General features: G+C 35.1%; 1 protein-coding gene across 1 annotated transcript; it reads left to right on the top strand.

Annotated features, from left to right (window-relative positions):
* Nucleotides 1-3,209: 3,209 nt before the first annotated feature.
* LOC141292001 (dixin-like) lies at nt 3,210-17,520 on the top strand. Its single transcript, XM_073823980.1, has 6 exons — nt 3,210-3,430; nt 12,503-12,632; nt 12,722-12,847; nt 12,932-13,181; nt 14,861-14,980; nt 17,205-17,520. Exons 1-6 carry the CDS (start codon nt 3,371-3,373, stop codon nt 17,518-17,520), a joined length of 1,002 nt encoding a protein of 333 aa, XP_073680081.1. The 5' UTR covers nt 3,210-3,370.
* Nucleotides 17,521-24,195: the final 6,675 nt, after the last annotated feature.

Below are 24,195 nucleotides of genomic sequence, written 5' to 3'. Positions count from 1 at the left end.
GTAAGCCTATGGGTAAAATTTCTGGTTTATACTGAACTAAACTTGCAAATTTTCCTGATTATTGCTAAAAATGGTCAACTATTGTTACGTTTTGGGCTGTACTAATCAGTCGGACCGGGAAAAACATTTGGAGTACTATAGACTGCCAAAAGTTATAACAAAAAAGGAGAAGAGTGCAAAAAAATGTCTGAGGAACAAAAGGTGTTTGCCAAACTGAACCAGGATTACCAGAGCAAGAATCTTGACAACATTCGTGTTTGTTCTTATTGTTTCCAGTTAAGTAGGTGAAATATTAGGCTAATATCCTATTTAATACTGCTTATACGTATCTTTACCACCTATTAACTTCAGTTTGTCAAAATATTGCGCCCTTTTCCTCCTTACTAAATCCTTCTCTCCTTGTTTTAATCCGAGTATCTCCAATTTGGCCTCGCATCCGGGTAACTGACCAAATCGTGAGGTAAGTGCTATAAAGTGCAGTAAACAGTAAAACTGTTTGCACTACAAACCAGTGTGCTCCTAATTAAGATAATACATTAAAATAATATTTCAAGACACCAATATGCAATATCAAGCCGCAAAACGAGCTGTTTTGTACAGTTAAAAATAGCTGGACTCGAAGACCAGAAGCCACATCAAATTTACAAATGGCCGCGCCTACTCTTACAGGAAGAAGGTAGATCGAAGTTTGTGTTTTCTAACAGCCTTAAAATTAACTTTAGAGACAATTTGCAGCTTTTACAGCAGGGGGAGCCACAGGCCACTAATACGAAACAATAAAATAAAATCATACTACAGAAGATAAAGGTAGCCTGCCCTTTCATCCTCTCAAAACACTTATCGCTATTAAATTTAAAGCCACTCAAATGACAATCAGAAAACCAATTTAAATTTGCAATAGCACATTAATCAAGTAGGACTAGACGTGTTTCTGTTTCTGGTAACCATAGAAACTGACCGGTGCAGATTCAGCAGTCTGCTGCTGTGATTTACTTTCTACTAAGTTAGTTGAAATGAATAACTATATTTACATGAATGTGGATTAACAAACTCACTAATGACATCGTTAAGAAAACGGGAGAAACCCAAGGTAGGTCGCTCAAACTTTGAGAACTGCGTTCTGATAAAGTTATGAATGCTAACGCTAAGTAGTTTTAACGTTGAGAGGCTGCTGAGAACGTTTAACAAGCCCGCTCGTCTTTAACGTTACAAGTGGTTTTAAGTTGTAATATTTTTTCCTCTTTTTGGGATGTTAAGTCGTATTTAGCCGTTTAAATAAACACTAATGTCTTGAAGTTTAAGTGATGAAAGTCTCTCGGGAGAGAGTTGGCTGAGTTTCCATCATCAAGCGGTTCGTTTCGCGTGTTAACATAATGAACAAATCAAAATCATAAAACGTTTATCACTTTGTAGATCAGCAAGATGCTTCATTCACCATCTGTGGAGAAATCTGTAAGTATCGGTATGAGGATTAAATAAAAAGCATAAAGTGGCAGGCAGGTGTAATCCTAAAGGACTTTAGCTCGTAATGTGAGAAATGTAAATTTAATTAAATACTTTTTGCTATATGAGCCTGTGCATTTTTATGAGGTCCATAAGGCATATGAAACTAATTATTTAAATGAGTCACTGAATTAAGTTTTTTAAACAAAATAATAATAATATAAAGCCACAGTCTTTGTTAGAGACTCATTTAAATGTTTGAATATTATCTGATTATCTGCTATTATGCCATTAATAAAACGTTATAATAAATAGCCTACGTTTTAAACAAATGATAATGATGATTATAAGATGCTCATCAAAGCTCTATATTTATTTGATCAAATATACAGAAAAAAGTAATATTGCAATTTAAAATAACAGTTTTCTATTTTAATATACTACTTTAAAATATAGATTGATTGTAGATTGATTTTTGAAAGATCATGTGACACTGAAGACTGGAGTAATGATGCTGACAATTAGCTTTGCATCACAGAAATACATTCTATTTTGAAAATATATTAAAATAGAAAACCACTTCTGTATTTTCAATCAATTAAATGTCTTGATGAGCATAAAAGTCTTTAAAAAAAAAAAAAAAAACATACAAAATCTTACTGATCCCCAACATGGAATTACAATTGTAAAAATAATGCTTTGAATGCTTTTAAACATTAAAAGTGTTGCATTTAAAATGATAAAACAGCAAATTATTATCAGTATTATTGGCTATTTGTGACCCTGGACCACAAAACCAGTCTTAAATCGCTTTGGTATATTTGTAGCAATTGCCAAAAATACATTATGGGTTAAAATGATTGATTTTTCATTTATGCCAAAAATCATTAGGATATTAATTAAAGATCATATTCAATGAAGATATTTAGTAAATTTCTTACCGTAAATATTTAAAAACTTAAAGTTTGATGAGTAATATGCATGGCTAAGAACTTCATTTGGACAACTTTAAAGACGATTTTCTTAATATTTTGATTTTTTTGCACCCCCAGATTGCATATTTTCATATAGCTGTATCTCGGACAAATATTGTCCTATCCTAACAAACCATACATCAAGGGAAAGAAAAAATCGATCCTTATAACTGGTTTTGTGAGAATCATGTTTTCCCCTCTCAGTTGCAGTTCCTACAGCAGGGGGAGACAGACATTTGAGTTAAATAAAATAAACAGACAAAATATGGCCTAATTGTAGAGGTAGGCTTTTATCTCTATAGTGATGTTTATAATTAAGCAAATTGTATAATTTAAATACTTGTAATTGTTATAAGTTTGAGTTTGTATATAAAAAATTGCAGAGGCAGAAGCAGGAAGCATGAAGCAGGCAGGAAGGATGTGGTCTAATGGGGCTTTACACAAAGAAGCCAGAACAAACTGCATACAGAATTTCAGATTTCACATCATGATTTTTACACATTCTGGTGTGGTGTGCTTTTAAACAAGTTGGGACAACAGGGTGTGGTTGTCAGACAAGAGCACCGCTACTGTCCTTTGCGTTCAAATGAGTCATTTCAAAATATAACAGCCATAATGTTCATGATTTGACTGTCCCAGACTAGTATATACTCCACAATGCAGAAGCTAGAGACAGAAAGCCAGCATAAGCTCAAGCGTCGTCATAACGACCGTGGAGCAGCTGCTGCGCACGCATGCGCATAAGTCTCCCCATCCGCGTCCACCTCGTATCCTGTTTCAGGTCTAGCGAGCTAACGGGGTGGCACATATGGCCATCGCCTTGGTTGAGGTACCTTCTGTAGTTTCCTTTGTTTACCTCAGTTCCTCCGATATGCGGTTAAAACACTGTCGCTGACTAAGGACGTTAGCATTTTTTCCTCACGCTCCTCTCACCTTGATGTGAAGTCAGAAGAATGATCGCATCCCTGTCTAAAGGAAATCTGCTTGACGTGCTGCAGGAGGGTCCTAATGAGGTACTGAACCCCTTAAAACCTAGTGTCTGTTCACACGTGGATCCGTTTCATTTGCTCATTTAGGTTCTGTTAGGAAAAGGCTCACTAAAAAGTTCAGAGCATTAGCTGTCGCAACTTACCAAGCGTTTTACGCAAGAAACTCTGGAGAGTGCGACGCATTGTATTGTTTACGTCTTCTGTGAGTTGTTGCTGTAGAACAAGAGTTAGCAGGTTCTTTTGAATGTAGTATTTCATGCATTAGAGCCTTTTAGTTTTATTTATAGTCAGAATTTGTTGATTAGCAGTTGAAATTTCATAAAGCTATGCTGACTAAAAGCCTTGTACCATATGTGCATAAGCTGCATATCGAATTTAAATCAAATGCCAAATTTAAAGTGCATATATGTTTATATTATCGTTTTCATAAGAATTATATTTGCATAAATGCTTTGAATGATAAAATTATGAATATTGGAACTACTGAATAAAAATAGCTAGTCAAATGTCACAATTATGGCATATATAAACTAGTTTGCACAACCAAAAAAACATAAATTCAATAGTAACAGTCCATAAGACTTCTAATCCGATAGAAAGATAGTCTTGGCAGCTAATAAACAATGGGAGAAACAATCCTATTAATCCTGGATTTACAAAGAGACGCATAATATATATAAATATGTTTATATAATGTACAGTACCAATCAAAATTTTTTGAACAGTACGTTTTTTTTTAATGTTTTTTAAAGAAGTCTCTTCTGCTCACCAAGCCTGCATTTATTTGATTATTGAAGTAAAATTTTGAAATATTTGTACTATTAAAATAACGGTTTTCTACTTGAATATATTTTAAAATGTAATTTATTCCTGTGATTTTAAAGCTGAATTCTGTGCATTATTACTCCAGTCACATGATCCTTTAGAAATCTTTCTCATATTCTGATTTGCTGCTCAAATAAAAACATTTATTATTATTATGTTGAAGGCGGCCAAAATTTATCTGAAATAGAAATCTTTTGCAAAATTATCAATGACTTTGTCACTTTTTGATCAATTTAAAGCATCTTTGCTAAAAAAAAAAAAAATCTTTAATTTCCATAATTAAATAATTTTCTATAATTTCTTTCTCCCCCACAAAAAACTCCAAGCATATATGGTATAGTGTTGACATTTGGATCTTTCTACTCATCAAAAAAATTCTCAACTGTTTTAAATATTGCTAATAATGATAGTAAGTGTTTTTTGAACAGCAAATCAGCATATTAGAATGATTTCTGAAGGATCATGAGACAGAAGACTGCAGTAATGATGATGAAAATCTAGCAGATCACAGGAATAAATTACATTTTAAAATATATTTAAATAGAAAAGAGTTATTTTAAATAGTAAAAATATTTCCAAATGGCTGGTTTTGCTGTACTTCGGATCAAATAAATGCAGACTTGGTGAGCAGAGGAGACTTCTTTTAAAAAACATAAAAAATCGTACTGTTCAAATAATTTTGACTGGTAGTGTATGTGGTATGAATGCATTTACATGGAAATTACAATAGCAGAAATAATGCTTTGAAAATACGTTTTACATATGCAGTTATGAATACTGAAACAGGGTTGATTGGTTGAGGACATTATGAATAAAAAAAAGACCAGCAGTAAACTATAAATTATTATATACCACAGTTTACATGATAAAAGCGACAGCTTTTTAACAGCTGTTAAGCAAAGGGAGACATAATTCTGTTTAATGCCACACAAATATTTATATTGTGTGTTGTATGTATATTATATGTTATATAAATGCATTTAAACAGGAATCACAATTGCATATTGTTAAACAAAAATGTTTTTAAATTATGAAAAAATGTATGAAATTATGAACATTGAAACAAGAAATGATGAATACAATTTTATAAACTACAAATAATGCCATGTGCATAGCCAAGTTTGCACAATAAAAGTGATCATTTTAATTGTTTGTTAGCAGTAAAATATCAGTAACAGTCCAAACAGAGAAAAGAATAGTCTGGCAGCTGTTAAACAATGGGATACACAGTTCTACTAATGCAAAAACTGATTTTTTTTTAGTGAGCTGCCATACTTGACAGCATTTTTGGCAGCATGATTGGCTTGGAGACACAGTCGGCTATTGTGCTGTACATGTAGTCAGCTACCTACCATGCTTACTGTGCTATATTTTACTAATATCAATCTAGTGCAGCAATAATTTACAATTTTGATTTGAATAACACAATAGTTTTTTTATCTTGCACTACCAGTCAAATTTTTTGAACAGTAAGATTTTTTTAATGTTTTTTAAAGAAGTTTCTTCTGCTTATTAAGCCTGCATTTATTTTATTCAAAGCACAGCAAAAATAGTACAACTTTGAAATATATTTTTATTATTTAAAATAACTGTTTTCTGTTTAAACATATTTTATAATGAAATTTATTCCTGTGATCAAAGCTAAATTTTCAGACACACAATCTTTCAGAAGTCATTCTAATATGCTGATTTGATGCTCAAGAAATATTTATTATTATTATCAATATTTAAAACAAGTACATTCTTTAATGGATATGAAGATCTAAAGATCAGCATGTATTTGAAATAAAAAGCTTTTGTAACATTATACACCGTACCATTCAAAACCTTGAAGTCAGTATAATTTGTTTTTCTTTTGGAAAAAAAATAGAAATTAATACTTTTATTTAGCAAGGATGCTCTAAATTGATCAAAAGTGATGATAAAGACATTTATAATGTTACAAAAGGGTTTTATTTCAGATAAATGCTGTTCTTCTAAACTTTCTATTCATCAAAGAAACCTGAAAAAAATCTACTCAGCTGTTCTCAGCATAATAATAAATGTTTTTGAGAAGAAAATCAGATTATTAGAATGATTTCTGAAGGATCATGTGACTGGAGTGATGATGCTAAAAATATATATTCAAATAGAAAACTGTTTTTTTTTTTTTACAGAAAAAATATTTCAAAATCCTACAGTTTTTGCTGTATTTGGAACAAATAAATGCAGGTTTGGTGAGCAGAAGAGACTTCTTTAAAAAAAACATGCAAAATCTTGCTGTTCAAAAACTTTTAACTGGTAGTGTATGTATAATTTCTATAAAGGAACTACCTGTAAATAAGTGTTAGAGTATTTTTAACCTGTGGAGATTACTGTTTCATGCTCTTATAAATGGTGTTAAGTGTGGGAGGAGAAGTTAAGCATATTATGCCATTTCTGTAACCATATGCACTACCGTCAGACATTCCCTACTGATGTTACCTAAGACTGAGTGCTCTACATCTGCCTGCCTTCCGGCTGTAACCATTAAACCGTCAAGCGCTGTTCTCAAACCATCATTGATTTTTTGTTATGAATCCCAGCTGTCTCAATCCCTACAGATATTTCAGGTCCACCTAGAGTATGAATGTGAAGGTGAGAATACAGCAGGCTCCAGTGATTGAGATGTATCCGTCTTTTGGGTCACTGTGGGAACAGACAGCTCATTTGTACAGTTAGCTATGCAGGACTACTGCTACCTTCCAGTTTTACAGCATAGTCAGCATCTTACAGTGCATCTGTGCTGAAAGCTCTCAGTGTTAGCTGTTCTAGCTGGGAAGCCTGTCACTTTGGGCCACTGTTAGATTGAAGTGAGACAGAAATGCTTTAGAAAGAGTTTGCATTGTGTTCATCAGCCCACCATGTGGCAAATCAGTAAATGCTACTGTGCATGAAGGGTCCTCGTGAAAAATGCACAGCTCATTTTGTTTTCTTTAGTTTGGTGTGCATGTGTTTTCTTGAATGTGCACGTGTTGGCATATGATGTGAACTAAACGTTGGTTCGGAGGTTGAGGCCCAGGAAAGATTTTCCCACAGCTTTCCAGATTATTAGCAGACTTGTCAAGGTGACACTTGATGTCAACTACCATTCTAAGGTTTTTTAATAGATTAGTTCACTCCTTAAATTTTTCTGATAATTTACTCACCCCAGTGCCATCCAAGATGTTCATGTCTTTCTTTCTTTAGTCAAAAAACAATAAAGGTTTTTGAGGAAAACATTCCAAGACTATTCTCCATATAGTGGACTTCAATGGGGATCAGTGGGTTGAAGGTCTAAATTGCAGTTTCAATGCATCTTCAAAGGGCTCTACATGATCCCAGCCAAGGAATAAGGGTCTTATCTAGTGAAACAATTGGTCATTTTCCCAAAAAAATATCAAATTTATATACTTTTTAACCACAAATGCTCATCTTGCATTGGCTCTGCAATGCGCATCTACGACTTCACGCATTGCGTAATCATGGTGAAAAGGTCATGTGTAGTTAGTTCGTTCTTCTATGTACTCTGATTAAAAAGATAGGGTAGGGTGAAAAACCTTTGACAATGTTGTTTGTAAAGGATTGACTTTCTTTGCATGTTCGCTTTGTAAACACTGGGTTGGTACTTCTGTCTGCGTCACGTGTGACCTTTCCAACGTGATTACGTAATATGTGAAGTTGTGAATGCAATGCAGAGCTAGTGCAAGACGAGCATTTGTGATTAAAAGGTATATAAATTACTCTTTTCTTTTTTAAATGACTAATCATTTTACTAGATAAGACCCTTATTCTTTGGCTGGGATCGTGTGGAGCCCGTTGAAGCTGCATTGAAACTGCAATTTGGACCTTCAACCCAGTGATCCTGACTGAAGTCCACTATGTTTTCCTCAAATTTATTTTTGACCGAAGAAAGAAAGACATGAACATCTTGGATGACATGGGGTGAGTAAATTATCAGTTTCAATCATCTTAATTCTGGAGTGAACTAATATTTGAATGTTTTCAAAAGAAGTCTCATCTTCCTCAGTTCTTATTTGGTGCTCAAGAAACATACTTATTATAATCAATGTTGAAAACAGTTGTGCTGCTTAATATTTTTGTGGAAGCAGATATCAATGAAGTCTTTGACAAATAGGAAGCTGAAAAGAATAGCCTTTATTTGAAACAGAACTCTTTTATAAAATTGAAAAAGTCTTTACTGTTACTTTCATTCAACTTACTGCATCCTTGATGAATAAAAAATAGTACATTTTTCAAAAATCACCATCTTATTGATCTTACGTTGTTAGTAGTGTGTCATATATGAGGATTGTTTAAAAGAATAGCTCACGTAAAAGCTCATTGCAATTTTTTGCTTAATTTATTCCTAAAATATTTTTTTTTCCCAAAAAAGACATTTTAAACACTTCACATTACAGCCTTCAGGCTTCTAGGACTAAGAGGCATCATAAAATTGGTCCTTATGACTGCATTAAATTCCAAACTTAATATCATAATCTTGACATCTGTCCTATACGTATTGGTCATGAGAAAATAATGATGACCTACTTGTAAATGGATCAGTATTTTTTTTTCTGATCATTTTTAATCAATCAGTTGATCTGGTTAAAAATATTAGAATGACTTATTAATACATAGTCACACTGATCTAATTCTTGAGATGGACTCACTGACTCCTGTCAGTCCTGTCATTGGTTAACAGCTCACTTGCGGGGAATATTATCAGTGAATAGCATGTAAATTTTGGTCGGTGTCTCTGACAGAGCCATCATATGGCTTTAGAAGAAATAACATGTAGTGAACAAGTCAAAAGGACAACATTTATGGTGCTTTTGTGTCTTTTTTCCTTTTAAATTATTGGACTTATTTAGTCTACATTTGAGGTCAAAAGTTTACACCCCCCTTTCAGAATTTGTAAAATGTTAATTATTTTTCCAAAATAAGAGGGATCATTCAAAATGCATGTTATTGTTTATTTAGTACTGACTTGAATAAGACATTTCACATAAAAGATGTTTACATACAGTCCACAAGAGAAAATAATAGATGAATTTATAAAAACAAATGACCTGGTTCAAAAGTTTACATCTTCTTGATTCTTAATACTGTGTTGTAAATGAACCACAGCTGTGTGTTTTTGTTTAGTCCCTTGTTGGTCCTGAACAGTTAAACTGCCTCCTGTTCTTCAGAAAAATCCTTCAGGTTCATTTTTGTGTTTTTGAACCCTTTCCAACAATGAGTGTATGATTTTGAGATTTATCTTTTCACACTGAGGACAACTGAGGGACTATTACAGAAACACTCACCGATGCTCCAGAAGGAAAAACTATGCATTAAGAGCCAGGGGGTGACAACTTTTAAACAAAATTGAAATGTGTACATTATTCTTACTTTTCCTAAATATCTTTTTTTTTTTAGTACTTCTTTCAGAGGCTACAGAAGATAGTTACATGTTTCCCAGAAGACAAAATAATTTACCCTGATCTTCAAATTCAAACAGTGTTCATCCCAGCTCTTTAATGGTCCTTAGTGTGAAAAGATGGATCTCAAAATCATACAGTCATTGTTGGAAAGGGTTCAAATGCACAAAAATGCTGGAAAACCAAAGAATTTGTCGGACCTGAAGGATTTTTTGGAAGACCAGCAGGCAGTTAAACGGTTTAGGACAAAACAAGGGACTCATGAACAACTATCACTAAACAAAAAATAAAAAAAATAAAACCCACAGCTGTGGATCATTCAGATAACAACACTGTATTAAGAATCAAGGGGGTGTAAACTTCTGAATCGGGTCATTTTTATAAATGCAACTATTAGTTTCTCTTGTGGGCTATATGTAAAGATCTTTTATGTGAGATATCTTATTCAGGTCAGTACCAAATAAATAATAACATGAATTTTGTCTGACCCCTCTTATTTTAGTAAAATAATTCACATTTTGCAGATTCTGAAAGGGGGATGTAAACTTTTGACCTCAACTGTAAATATGTTAATCCTTTTTCTAAATGCTGTATTTTTCTGCAGCCACCCCACATTCTTCAGCATTTACAAAAAAATAATTTTTTGTTCAGTGCACAGCACATTTGCCAGAGGCTAGAACTGCAGCAAACCTCACTGCAGTCTTTATGTGTTTCTACATGTATTTGCTAAAGAGGAAGCATGAGCGTGGGGAGTTAAGCTCTCCTTTTGTGACATGGCAGAGAAAGTGCAAGTCAGACTAATCCACGCTGTTGAACCCGGGTGATGCTGACCGGCCGGGGTGAATGAGAAAGGACTTGTTCTGTCAAAGCAGGTGCATCTTGAGCACTGAGGCATGAATTTCTTTTGACAACGGGTATCCTAGTGGGTATCAACACAGGCATATTCTGCGTAACTTCTCCACCAGGACCATCAGCACTAATGATAACTGGGGAGGTATGCAGTTAAACAGCACGTATAAACATTGGCACCACTGAGACGTGATTTGTGTTAAAGGAACACTCCACTTTTTTTGGAAATAGGCTCATTCTCCAACTCCCCCCGAGTTAATAATTTGAGTTTTACCGTTTTGAAATCCATTCAGCCGTTCTCCTGTTCTGGCGATATCACTTTTAGCATAGCTTAGCATAGATCATTGAATCCTATTAGACCAATAGCATCATGTTCAAAAATGACCAACGAGTTTCGATATTTGTCCTATTTAAAACTTGACTCTTCTGTAGTTATATCGTGTACTAAGACCGGTGGAAATGCAAAGCTTCAATTTTCTAGGCTGATAAGATTAGGAACTACTCTCCCATTCCGGCGTAATAGTCAAGGAAGTTTGCTGCCGTAATAAGGCTGAAGCAGGAGCAGTAATACCACGTAGCACATGTGCAAATGCTAAACTAGCTGGGAACTCATTTCTGATAATACTCCGCCTGCTTCGGCCATATTATGGCAGCAAACTTCCTTGACTATTACGCCGGAATGGAAGTGTAGTTCCTAATCTTATCAGCCTAGAAACTCGCAGCTTTGCATTTCCACCGGTCTTAGTACACGATATAACTACAGAAGAGTCAAGTTTTAAATACAACAAATATGGAAACTCGTTGGTCATTTTTGAACGCGATGCTATTGGTCTAATAGGATTCAATGATCTATGCTAAGCTATGCTAAAAGTGATATCGCCAGAACAAGGGAACGGATGAATGGATTTCAAAACGGTAAAAATCAACTTATTAACTCGGGGGGAGTTGGAGAATGAGCCTATTTCCAGAAAAAGTGGAGTGTTCCTTTAAGGCTGTATGACAGCCTGAGGAAAGTAACCCTATAGTGTAGCATAGATGAGGTTTTGTTTAAATTGCAAAATTGACAGTTTTGGAGGCAAGAGGAAAACACAGAAGTACAGTCTACACTACCAGTCAGAAGTTTTTGAACAGAAATTTTTTTATGTGTTTTTAAAGTCTCTTTTGCTCACCAAGCCTGCATTTATTTGATTCAAAGTACAGCAAAACAGTCAAATTTGAAATATTGTTACTATTTAATATAACTGTTTTCTATTTGAATATATTTTAAAATGTTATTTATTTCTGTGATTTCAAAGCTGAATTTTTAGCATCAATATTCCAGTCACATAATCCTTCAGAAATCATTCTAATATGCTGATTTGCTGTTCAAGAAACATTTATTATTACTGTTATTATCAGTATTTAAGACAGTTAAGTACATTTTTCAGGATTTTTGGATGAATAGAAAGATCCAAAGATCAGCATTTGAAAAAAAAAAAGCTTTTGTTACATTATACACTATACCATTCAAAAGCTTGTAGTCAGTATAATTATTACAGATTAATACTTGTATTATTTAGCAAGGATGCTTTAAATTGATCAAAAATGATGATGAAGACATTTATAATATTTGAAAAAAAAATTCTATTTCAGATGAACGCTGTTCTTTTGAACTGTCTATTCATCAAAGAAACCTGAAAAAAATCTGCTCAAACTAATGTTTTTTGAGCAGCAAATCAGAATAGTACAATGATTTCAGAAGGACCATGTGACTGGAGTAATGATGCTAAAAGTCACCTTTGAAATCACAGGATACAGTTTAAAATATATACAAAAAGAAAACAGTTATTTTAAATGGAAAATATTTCAAAATTGTAGCGTTTTTGTTGCACTTTGGATCAGATAAATGCAGGCTTGTTGAACAGAAGAGACTTCTTTAAAAAAAACATTAAAAACTTTTGACTGGTAGTAAATGTAGACTACCAAGGTTGCACTTACCTGTATGAAATGTTTGTCTTTCTAGCAGCAGCTGGCTGCCTATGTGTCTTGGGTTAATGCACAGCTGAGAAAGAAGCCTGGACTGAAACCTGTGAGCGATCTACGACAGGATCTTAGAGATGGTGTGGTCCTAGCACACCTCATTGAGATAGTGGGTAAGCCTGTGGATCGTATTTCATTTGTATTGCAGTATTGTATGATAAGTCTTTATATTAAGATGTGCTTTATATATATATATTGCAAGCTGGCGAGCTGCTGGATGGCATTCATTATGTACCACGTGACGACCAGGAGCGGAAACAGAATGTGGAGAAGGTTCTGCAGTTTGTGTCATCCAAACGGATCAGAATGCCACAGACGTCTGCCAGGGGTGAGTTACAAAGCAGGCTGTTAATCATGGTTAAGCTGATAAAACTACTTATTTAAGATCTCTTCTTTCTCTCTGTACTCAAAGACATTGTGGAGGGGAACCTCAAATCCGCTATGAGGCTCATCCTTGCTCTAGCTGCACATTTTAAACCCTCTGCATCAGCCAGTCACAGAGCTGGAGCTGGCGTAGGCAGGAGTTCCACTGGCTCCTCGGCCAATCACAGACCTCATTCCACCATGGCCATGGCCCAGAATGCAGCAGCAGCACTGGCAGCAGCCAGGCAGGATGCTTCTCGCCCTGGGCGCTCTGTTTTTCATCTAAGGCAGGAGTGGAGGTAAATGTAGCTTCATTTTACCCTTTAACTCCATTTCCTCAATGTTTATACAGTAGGTAGAACTGCTTCCATAGAGCAACTGTTCTTAAAGAAGTAGTTCACTTTCAGAACAAAAATGTACAGATAATGTACTTACCCCGTTGTCATCCTAAATTGTTCATGTCTTTCTTTCTTCAGTCATAAGGAAATTATGTTTTTTGAGGAAAACATTTCAGGATTTCTCTCCATATAATGGACTTCTATGGTGCCCCCGAGTTTGAACTTCCAAAATGCAGTTTAAATGCAGCTTCAAAAAGCTCTAAATGATCCCAGCCGATGAAGAAGGGTCTCATCTAGCAAAACGATCGTTTTTTTTCTAAAAACATTCACAATTTATATGCTTTTTAATCTCTACACAGAGCTAGACAATACGAGCATTTGAGGTTAAAAAGTATGTAAATTGTAATTTTTTTTCTAGAAAATAACGATCGTTTTGCTAGATAAGACCCTTCTTTCCTGAGCTGTGATCGTTTAGAGCCATTTGAAGCTGCATTTTGGAAGTTCAAACTCTGCGGCACCATAGACGTCCATTATATGGGGAGAAATCCTGAAATGTTTTCCTCAAAAAACATAATTTCCTTACAACTGAAGAAAGAAAGACATGAACATCTTGGATGACAAAGGGGTGAGTACATTATCTGTATATTTTTGTTCTGAAAGAGAACTACTCCTTTAAATCTCCTCATTTTAAAGGGATAGTTCAGCCAAAAATTACAATTACCCGATTTACTCACTAGCATATTCTCACCAGAGCTTATGCTAAGCCTACCTTCTACGTCATCTGCTGGAACACCACTCTCTCTAGCTAGCGGAAGCTAAAGATTATGGTTTATAATATTCTATATAATTAATTACAATATTTTTGGATAGACACACATTTTTGGGCTCCAGAATCTTGACCCCATTCACTGCCATTATAAAGCTTGGAAGAGCCAGGACATTATTAATATAACTCTGATGGTATTCATCTGAAAGAAGAAAGTCCTATACATCTAGGATGACTTGAGGATGAGTGAATCATGGGTAATTTTCAATTTTGGGTGAACTATCCCTTTAAGAGGGTCCATTTTCCCTCATATGGTTAGAAAAGTTTGTTTGAGGAACAGGCTGGAATAGAGGTCATTCTTCAATGAAAAGTCTGACATCCAACCTACCTCTCACTGATCCTTTCATGAAACTTAATGAGTTTATGAACAAATAGTCAGATCTTTCTAAAGATTCAGTTGATTTAGTTTACAAAATGGTAATCTAACGAAAATGTTATCAGTGAAAACATGAATTCCGGTATTACCGCTGCTTTTTGTGTTTCAAAGGAAAAATTAAGATGTGGTAAATAATGACAAAATAAAGTGAATGAATCATTGCCCTCTTGCTGCAGTCATTAGGAATTGCAGCTTGGTTCAGAGGTAGCATATGGATAATCAGATCTGCAAATCTAAACATGTTTCAACCACAGTTTAATATTTGGTGTCACCCCTAGCAATAATCTCTAATGTGCTCTGTTGGAGCTTATTAAAATACTAATTAAAAATATGTATTTATAGAGTTGTTCATTCATTTGGTTTACAAATGAAAAGATTGTTCATCCTTTTTAATCTTTTGAATCAGTTTCTAATCTTTCTGCATTTGTTTGCTCTTAGTCGTGGCTGCAGCGGCGAGGAGGACAGTGAGAACCCCTGCTTGAGTGTTAGAGCATTGGTTCAGCAGTATGAGGGACAGAAAGGGACATTTGAAGAGGAGACAGGAGCAAGATCTACTGGGTAAATACAATGCAGCTAGTCTGTATATTACTTTAAACTGAGATAAAGGATTAGTTCACTTTCAGAATAAAATTTGAAGTCCACTATTTGAAGAAAAATACTGGAATGTTTTCCTCAAAAAAATTCTCTTCGACTGAAGAAAGAAAGACATGAACTGGGATGACATGTTTAAATTATCAGGATTTTTTTTCCCTGGAAGTGAACTAATTTTTTAACTAATAGTTTGAACATACAGAAGGAATCTCCACTTTTAGAACTTCTTTCACAAGTATTGTTAAAACATTGAATTGTTTTCACCAAAGTTCTTCGGAAAAGAAATAAAGCTAGAACATTTACATATTTCTAAGTACTAAAGAAATTAAATAATGAGAAATTAGACAGTTTCTGGATTAATATTGAAAGGGATAGTTCACCCAAAAATTAATCGCTCACCCACGTCATTCCAAACCCATAAGACCTGCTTCTTTGGAACACAAATTAAGATATTTTTGATGAAATCCGAGAGATCTCTGACCCTCCAAAGACAGTTAGAGTCCTACCATGTTCAAAGTCCAGAAATTTACTAAGAGCATCAACAAAATAGTCCATGTGACATCAGCGGTTCAACCGTAATTTTATGACGCTACGAGAATACTTTGTGTGCACAAAAAAACAACTATCCCTTTAAGATGCATTAAAAGCATTTATTCAAAATCAAAACATTCGTGAAAATGAATATAAATATACAAAAAGATGCTGATGTAGATATAAGCTTGTAAATTGAGAATACATACAACTGTGAATAAATTGCAAAACAGTTCTTTGAACCAATCATTTTGTCATCGCACGGTGTCATTGGGTTTCATTCTCCTAGTTACAAAATATACACAAACATGTTATCACAACCCTCTTTTATTATTCTCTCTGCTTTTATGAGAGAAGAACACATAGATAGGCTGGAGGAGGCTGTCACAAGGATTTTCTCACTGCTTGTTTTGTAAGGCCTGAGATGTTCCTGCCCACTGGCTTGCTTTGAGGCATCATCATGCATTGCCACTGAAAACAAGAAAATGTGTGACTGTTCTTTTATGTGAGACATCAGCTATGATTTTATCTGGAGGAGATGATTCAGTACCTGATAATCGCTTAGTCATTCATTCTGGTTTTAGAAATATCTGTGACTGTCTTTAAAAGTGTTATGCAAGAAACCGGCGTTCTAGGACATTGTCAGGTAGTGACTTGGATCGAAGTTAAGATGCGCTTGATCATTGATAACTTGACAGATCTGGATAGCTCAATGCCCTGTAGGTTAAGTAAGAGTTAGTCGCAGTGGTTATAAGGGACAAGATGAGGATACAAATTATAAGTTTTATAAACGTATACATTTGAAGTCAAAAGTTTACATACACCTTGCACAATTTGGATTATTTGGAAAAAAAATTTACAACTAAGGGACTCAAATGCAACTATTACAGACGATTCAGTGATGCTTCTGAAGGAAAACCATGCATTAAGAGCTGGAATTTGATTTGAAGATCAGGGTAAATTTAACTTATTTTGTCTTCTGTAGCTTCTGAAGGGCAGTACTAAATAAAAAAAAAAAAAAGATATTTAGGCAAAATAAGAAAAATGTACACTTCCTCATTCCGTTCAAAAGTTTACACCCCCGGCTCTTAATGCATCGTTTTTCCTTCTGAAGCATCAGTGAGCATTTCAACCTTTTGTAATAGTTGCATATGAGTCCCTCAGTTGTCCTCAGTATGAAAAGATGGATCTCAAAACCATACAGTCGTTGTTGGAGAGGGTTCAAATACACAAAAATTCTGAAAAATGTAAGAATTTGCAGGACCTGAAGAACTTTGCTAAAGAACAGCAGGCAGTTTAACTGTTCTGGACAAAACAAGGGACTCATGAACTATCACTAAATAAATAAAAAAAACAGCTGTGGATCATTTGGGTAACAGCACAGTATTAAGAATCAAGTGTATGTAAACTTTTGAATAGGGTCATTTTTAAAAATTCAGCTGTTATTTTCTGTTGTGGACTATATGTAAAAGTCTTTTACGTGAAATATCTTACATGCATTTTGTACGATCTCCTTATTTTGGTAAAATAATTAACATTTAGCAGATTCTGCAAGGTGTATGTAAACTTTTGACCTCAACTGTATTACTAAAAATATACTTTGTTACTAAAATTATAATCTGTGAAAGGAAAGTTATATCTCAATGTTGTGCTAAATCAGAAGTGCATCCTGTGCAAGCGGTTCACAGCAAATCTGTGCCCACCTACAAGCCAGACAGTCCCGTACCAGCTCCCCCTCCGACAAAATCCCGATCCTAACAGATGGGGAGAGAGGCAGGACAGAGAGAGAAGACGAAATAGAGGGAGGGCTGGAGGGGGAGGGTAAACAGAGGAAGGCCGGACTGAGTCTAACATCTCGGCACAGAAAAAGAGGAGCTAGTAAGGGAGGGAACGCGAGAACTAGACGGGGACATGCGGATCTCAGCGATGGAGAGCTTTATGAAGTGAAGGAGTCGTCTGTGAACAGGTTGAACTGAGAAGAGGAATAATTAGCCCAACTCACAGCCGGAGAGAGAGAAGGAGAGGAGGGGGGTAGGATGCAGCTGCCTTGGTGACAGAGCAGTGCCACTCTCTCCTGTCACCGTGGACGGATTGAAAACAGGATTTCCATATGGACAACGTCGGGTGCATCTGAGGAGGCTTTGAACTCACTGATAGGATCTGCTGTCAGTTTCAAGCATGGTGGTTAAGAAGAGCTAGTTAGTAAACGAGTGACAACGCTGTAGAGAATGCATGCTGAGGCAGGACTCTAAAGAAGTTTGTGTCTGTAAGAAACGATGCCGATGTCTAGACTTCCTTATGGTCTCTGGATGAATAAACGTGGTGCAGAGGGCTAGAAACTCTAGTGCCAAAATGGGAGCCAAACAAATCAAATGGTAAGACACTGTCACAGTATATTTGTGATGTTTTGAAGGAATAGTTCACCTAAAAATAAAAATTCTGTCCTTTATTCACCATTCCAAAATACTTTTTGACTGTATTCATGACCCTGGACAACAAAACTAGTTATAAGTAGCACATATGTTTGTAGCAATAGCCAAAAATACATTGTATTGGGTCAAAATTATCGTTTTTTTTTTTTCTTTTATGCCATATATCATTAGGATAATAAAGATCATGTTCCATGAAGATATTTTGTAAATTGCCTACCATAAACTTAATTTATTAATTATTTAATAAGTATACATTGCTAAGAACTTAATTTGGACAACTTTAAAGGCGATTTTCTCAATGTTTAAATTTTTTGCATCTTCAGATTCCAGATTTTCAAATAGTTGTATTTTGGCCAAATATTATCCTATTATAATAAACTATACATCACTGGAAAGCTTATTTATTCATGTATAATTTTTCAAAAATGTACCTGTATGACTAGTTTTGTGCTCCAGGGTCACATTTCTTTTGTGGAACATGAAGATATATGAAGTCAATAGAAGTCAATGATCACAAAACAGTTGTGAACATTTTCATTTTTGGGTAAATTGTCCTTCAATAAACACTTTAACACAGTTTTACCACAAGCCTGTTTGCAAGTATTTTTAACAATTTTTAATACATATACTGTATATTCTCACTTAAGTTTGACTCGTATAGATTTCACTCACTAGTTCACTTTTTCTGATGCGGTCCTATACTTTTACTCAGTGAAAGGTTCACATTGACAGCCATTAGAAGCAAAAGGAGTTGGCAGACTGAGGTGACATGAGCTGCATAAACCATTGACGATGTAATAAGATTGCGAAGGGTTTCACTTTATGCAAATTCTTAGCAAACATAATCTGCAGATGCAGCAATTGAGTACAGCATCTTGCCAACTTCCAGCGATTTAATGGTTGTCAGTTTGAAACCACCTGTATTTTATTATGTGTCTGTGAATGACAGCTGTGACTTCTTTAAAGGATCCGACCCATAGTCGGATCCTATAGCTCACATACAAGATTCTGAATCATGTTTTCTACTGTATGCCAGTGCCACCTGTGTTGTGCTTTAGGATCTGATTTTGTGTCATTGGCATCTGTCATTGACATACAGCACAGTATTTCACTCAATCAGACACTTTAAAGTGCCTTGAATGCATGCGGATTTGACAAGGAATACTGAAAGAATATCTCTCTCTTGTTTTGTTGTGAAGCAGTTTGTTTTCCTTACAACAGCGCAAAGAATGCCGGATATGTCTGCTCAGCCGTTTCTCTTCAAAACAGCCTCCCAGATGTGAAATAATTCTCGAACTCTCACCCTGGCAGCCGAGAATTTCCGTTTTGTTGACGTTTTGCATCTGCTGGCCTTTTTCTTTAAATAACACAGGCTCCTGTGCCCAATTACTGACGTTGGAACGTAAATACACTGTAATGAGCTTCCTGCCATCCCACCAAATGACTCCTGGGTTTGTGACGGGCGTCTGATGAGCTCTCATGAGAATCATCTAATGACCGACTAATCTCGTGTGAGAATCTCAGAGCAGAACATGTTTATTTGCGTTGGACCACTTGTTGGTCATTTTTGCGGTTTGGTGTGTGGGAGATGTGAGAAACGGTTCTGAGATCCAGTAACATTTATCAGGAGAGAAGATGTTTTGGAAAGATCACAGCGAGCTCTGTTAAAGAGATTATTAGATTTACTGCTGGGACTCTGAATCATCAGAGCAGGCTTCACCATACACCAGCAGTTCTGTATGTTCCCATTGCATTCAATCAGGGGTTATATAAAACCCAGTCAGCGCACGCTGCAGTAGCTTATGAAAAATGGAGCACATTATACTGGTTTCTTTTTGTTTTGCATTTCAAAAAGAATGGCGAGAACACTTTGCATAGGAAGGATCTCAGAGCAGCTCGTGTTTCATCCAGAGAAAACAGCCATAGCGGATCTTTATTTATAACTAGAAGAACGCTATGTGGATTTGCTTTGATTCCTTCCCAGTGGAATCAGTCAGTCGTTCTCTAGTTGTTGTTTTCCATCCATCATTGCTATGAATAAAGGATGTTTCAGCAACGGCAATTGCTGATTTTGTACACTTCAAGGCCATTTAAAATGCCTTAGTTGTACAGTGCTGAATCTGTTAGATTTTATGTCCTCTGGGCAGCTAGTTAAACCATACACTGAATCTACTAAGGAGTTCACACTAAGGATGATAACTTTTAAAGGGATAGTTCAACCAAAAATGAAAATTATGTCACTAATTACTCACCCTCGTGTCATTCTAAACCAGTAAGATAGGGTTTTCTTTTTCTTAAATAATTGAAAACATCAAACTATTAAGGCTGTACAGTTATAAAAACAAAACAAAGAAAAAAGAAAGTATACACAAATCCCTTAAGAAAATAACCATGGTTTTACTATAGTAAAAGTGTAATATACTTTGTAATACTTTAGTAGTAATACTTTGCATTTGCTTTACTTTATATTTGCTGTTTTGTTTTATTATTATATTTGTATTTATTTATCTTTTTTTAGAATTTGAAAGAGAAGACATTGTTCGATAAGTGAGATCTCTGATTGAAGTCATTGAAAATAAAAAAAAATAGTGCTTGAAAAGTCCTTGAAAGTTCTAGAATATCATTTTACAGTATCTGTACGAACCCTGGTAAGAAATTTGTTTATCTTCGGAAGATGAAATCTGAGAGCTTTCTGATCCTGTATAGACTGCAACACAACTGACACGTTCAAGGCCCAAAAAGGCAGTAAGAACATCATTAAGATAGTCCATGTGACATCAGTGGTTCATCCATAATGTTGTGAAGCAACGAGAATATGTGCATGGTACTCTAATGAACGTGTGTCGAAGTCTAACACAGAAGAGAAGGACTTGCTGAATAAAGTCACTATTTTTGTTTTCTTAGCACACAAAAATATTCTCATAGCTACATAAAATTACGATTGAACCACAGATGTCACATGCATTATTTATCGATGTTCTTACTACTACTCTGGACCTTGAATGTGTCAGTTGTGTTGCTGTCTATGCAGGGTCAGAAAGCTCTGGGATTTCATCAAAAATATCTTAATTTGTGTTCTGAAGATGAACGAAGGCCTTATGGATTTGGAAAGACATGCGGGTGAGCAATTAATGACAATTTTGATTTTCTCTTTAAGTCTTATGTTGTATGTTGGAGTAACTTTTTAGAGTCTTGTTTTGAGAACAGTGGTTCAAAGATCAGTACAAAACTCTTAACAAATAGGAGGGATTTTTCCAGTTTAGTTTAAATCACGAGTTTCAGTTCACTCAGTGTTCATCTATTAATTGTGGTGGTTGTCTTTGGCAAAGGCAGCGCTGAAAGAGAAAAAGAAACGGTGGAAACTGAACTGAATAAGTGAGGGTCTTTAGTGTCTGTTTGGGTCACAATCAGGAGGGGGTTCTGGATTTGGTTTTGAAAGAGAACAGTCCCCTCCTTCCCCCTCCCCACAACGTGAGAAAAATAAAACAAAGAGAGTAATGTGGAGTGCGACGGGCCGTCTCTTTCAGGATCTCTGCGGTCCGCAGCCTGGATAATGACAATGAGAGCCAGCACAACATACACACTAAGCAAAAATACAACAACAAGTGCTCTGTCTTCTCTTTCGAGAAGAAGCATTGTTGCTTTGTTAAAGCAACAAAGCAGATCAGCCTTGGCATTTTGTCTTCATCTATCACACATTTGCAGAGCTCAGAAATGTTGATATGCTCAGCCTAATTTTTTTGAGTGCTACACCAAGACTTGGGGAACCCCAGGCCTTAATCTGTTTGAAAATAAACATGAATCCTCTAAAGGTCACCCAGGCGGGATTCATTCCCTGTATGCATTGGTGGAAATGTCACTGTAGCTGAATAGACCCAATGAGGTGGATTGAATTTATTCCCCCAATATAAGTCCAGTATTGATTATGACAGCATCGTCACACTCTGTCTAATCTGAAGGTCATTTGTGTCAAAGGGTGCAGGACTGTCCTTTAATTTTTGCAACTTAGTTTGGAGGACAATTGATGTGGGAGGCTTTATATTTGCATGCATCAAGATAGCAGGCTGAGAAGGAGTGAGGTTGTTGGCACTGCAAGCTTTGCTGTCCCTTCACAGACAGATCTGCCAGGGCTGCACTTGGATTGACCCGTCATGGGCTGAGTTTAGATTGGTGTCCTTTGCTCCAGGGTCTGAAAGAAATTGTGGTGTCAGGCCTTCACTCCTCCACTAGACTAATGCATGTGGAAAACTGAAACTGACAGAAATATACTCATATTTCCCACAATTTCCTAGCATACACTTCCGTTCAAAAGTATTGGATCAGCACGATTTTTAATGTTTTTTAATAACTTCTCTTATGCTCATCAAGGCTGTATTTATTTGGTTGAAAATACAGAAAAAAACAGTAATGTGAAATATTTCCTGTTTTAATATACTTTAAAATATAATTTATTTCTGTGACACAGTGCTGAATTTTCATCAGCCATTTCTCCAGTCTTAAGTGTCACATGATCCTTCAGAAATCATTCTGATATGCAGATTTATTATCAGTGTTGTGCTTTTTTTGGAACCTTTTTCTTTGATGATTAAAATGTTAAAATAAAAGTGTTTATTCAAAATATCACTGTAATAATATAATATGTAATAATATATCACTGTAGTAATATCACTCTGTAATATCACTTTTTATTCATTTTACACATTCATGCTGAATAAAAGTATTAATTTCTTTAAAAAAAAAAAAAAAAGAAAGAAAGAAAGAAAAGAAAAAATATTTTGGCCCCAAACTTTTAAATAGTAGTGTATATTGTAACACAAAATTTCTATTTTGAATAAACACTGTTCTTTTTAACTTTTTATTTATCAAAGAATCCCAACACAGGTCCCAAAAAAGATTAAGCAGCGCAACTGTTTCCAAGACTGATAATAATTCAGCATATTACAATAATTACTGAAGGATCATGTGTCAAATTGCTTTTAGAATGCCTTTACAAATTTTTGAAGCAAGTGAGTCTTTAAAGAGTCTGTAGTTTGAATACTGTATATTTAAGAACATATGTTTGACACCGATATGGAAACGCTGTATTGCATATTTCAAACTGAAGGTGTTATCATTTTCATCCATGTGAGACATTGGCTCATGAGCCTGTGCATTTGAAACGGATTAACGGTGCATTATTGATAGGGCATCAGATCAAACACAGGAGCAGATCCTGACAGACTTGGCTGTTCAGATCTGCAAAGGGTCTCCATGGCAACTGGTTTTAAAAGGCACTTTCCTCCTTTGCTTCAGGACTGTTTATTTTTATCTAGCTCTGCCTTTCTGAGAAACCAGATGCAGCACCTGATAAACATAAACAACAATATTTGTCTTTGTGATATTGTGAGTCACTCTTGAAACACAATTTTGCAATAAGTGGGATTCATTTAAAGGGATGTTCAAACAAAAATGAACTTTTTGTCATTTACTCGGCCTTATGTTGTTTCAAACTCATGGAAGGGTGTGTACGCTGCACTTTTCCCATTTAGGGCATATTGTATTGTATTTTAGTTTAGTTTAGTTTAGTAAATAATGACAATTATTTAGCAAACTGTTCCTGTAAGTATTTTAAATGGATTAGTAATTATTTTTTACAAGTCAATCACATAATTTATTTATAAAGCCCATTTAAAGTCTTCTCTTAGGATGAGTTTTTTTCAAAGAATTTTATTGTATCCAAGGCTGCATTTACTTGATCAAAAATACAGAAAAAAATTTAATATTATGAAATATTACTACAGTTTAAAATAATAGTGTTTTATATTAATAAAATATAAAGTATAATTTATAATTTATTCCTGTGATGCAAAGCTGAATTTTATCAGCCATTACTTCAGTTTTTAGTGTCACATGATTCTTCAAAATCATTCTAATATGCTGATAATTACTGTTATTATCAATGTTGGAAACAGTTGTGCTGCTTAATTCTTGATGATTAAAAGGTTAAAAAGAACAGTGTTTATTCAAAATATAATTCCTTATCCAACAATATGTGACCCTGGACCACAAAACCAGTCTTAAGTCGCTGGGGTATATTTGTAGCAATAGCCAAAATTACATTGCATGGGTTTTATTTTTCTTTTATGCCAAAAATCATTAAGAAATTAAGTAAAGTTCATGTTCCATGAAGATTTTTTGTAAAATTCCTACTGTAAACATATCAAAATGTAATTTTTGATT

The sequence above is a fragment of the Garra rufa genome, chromosome 19, assembly GCF_049309525.1.
Source record: "Garra rufa chromosome 19, GarRuf1.0, whole genome shotgun sequence".
Lineage (NCBI taxonomy): Eukaryota > Metazoa > Chordata > Actinopteri > Cypriniformes > Cyprinidae > Garra > Garra rufa.
The sequence above is the reverse complement of the archived record's forward strand: the minus strand, read 5'-3'. Positions and strand labels throughout refer to the sequence as shown.

Bases quoted from the DNA above. Each gene is read 5' to 3' on its own strand.
- LOC141292001 (XM_073823980.1), top strand. From the start codon at position 3,371: ATGATCGCATCCCTGTCTAAAGGAAATCTGCTTGACGTGCTGCAGGAG. The intron at 3,431-12,502 runs GTACTGAACCCC...TTGTCTTTCTAG, and splicing joins TGCAGGAGGGTCCTAATGAG to CAGCAGCTGGCTGCCTATGT. The intron at 12,848-12,931 runs GTGAGTTACAAA...CTGTACTCAAAG, and splicing joins GCCACAGACGTCTGCCAGGG to ACATTGTGGAGGGGAACCTC.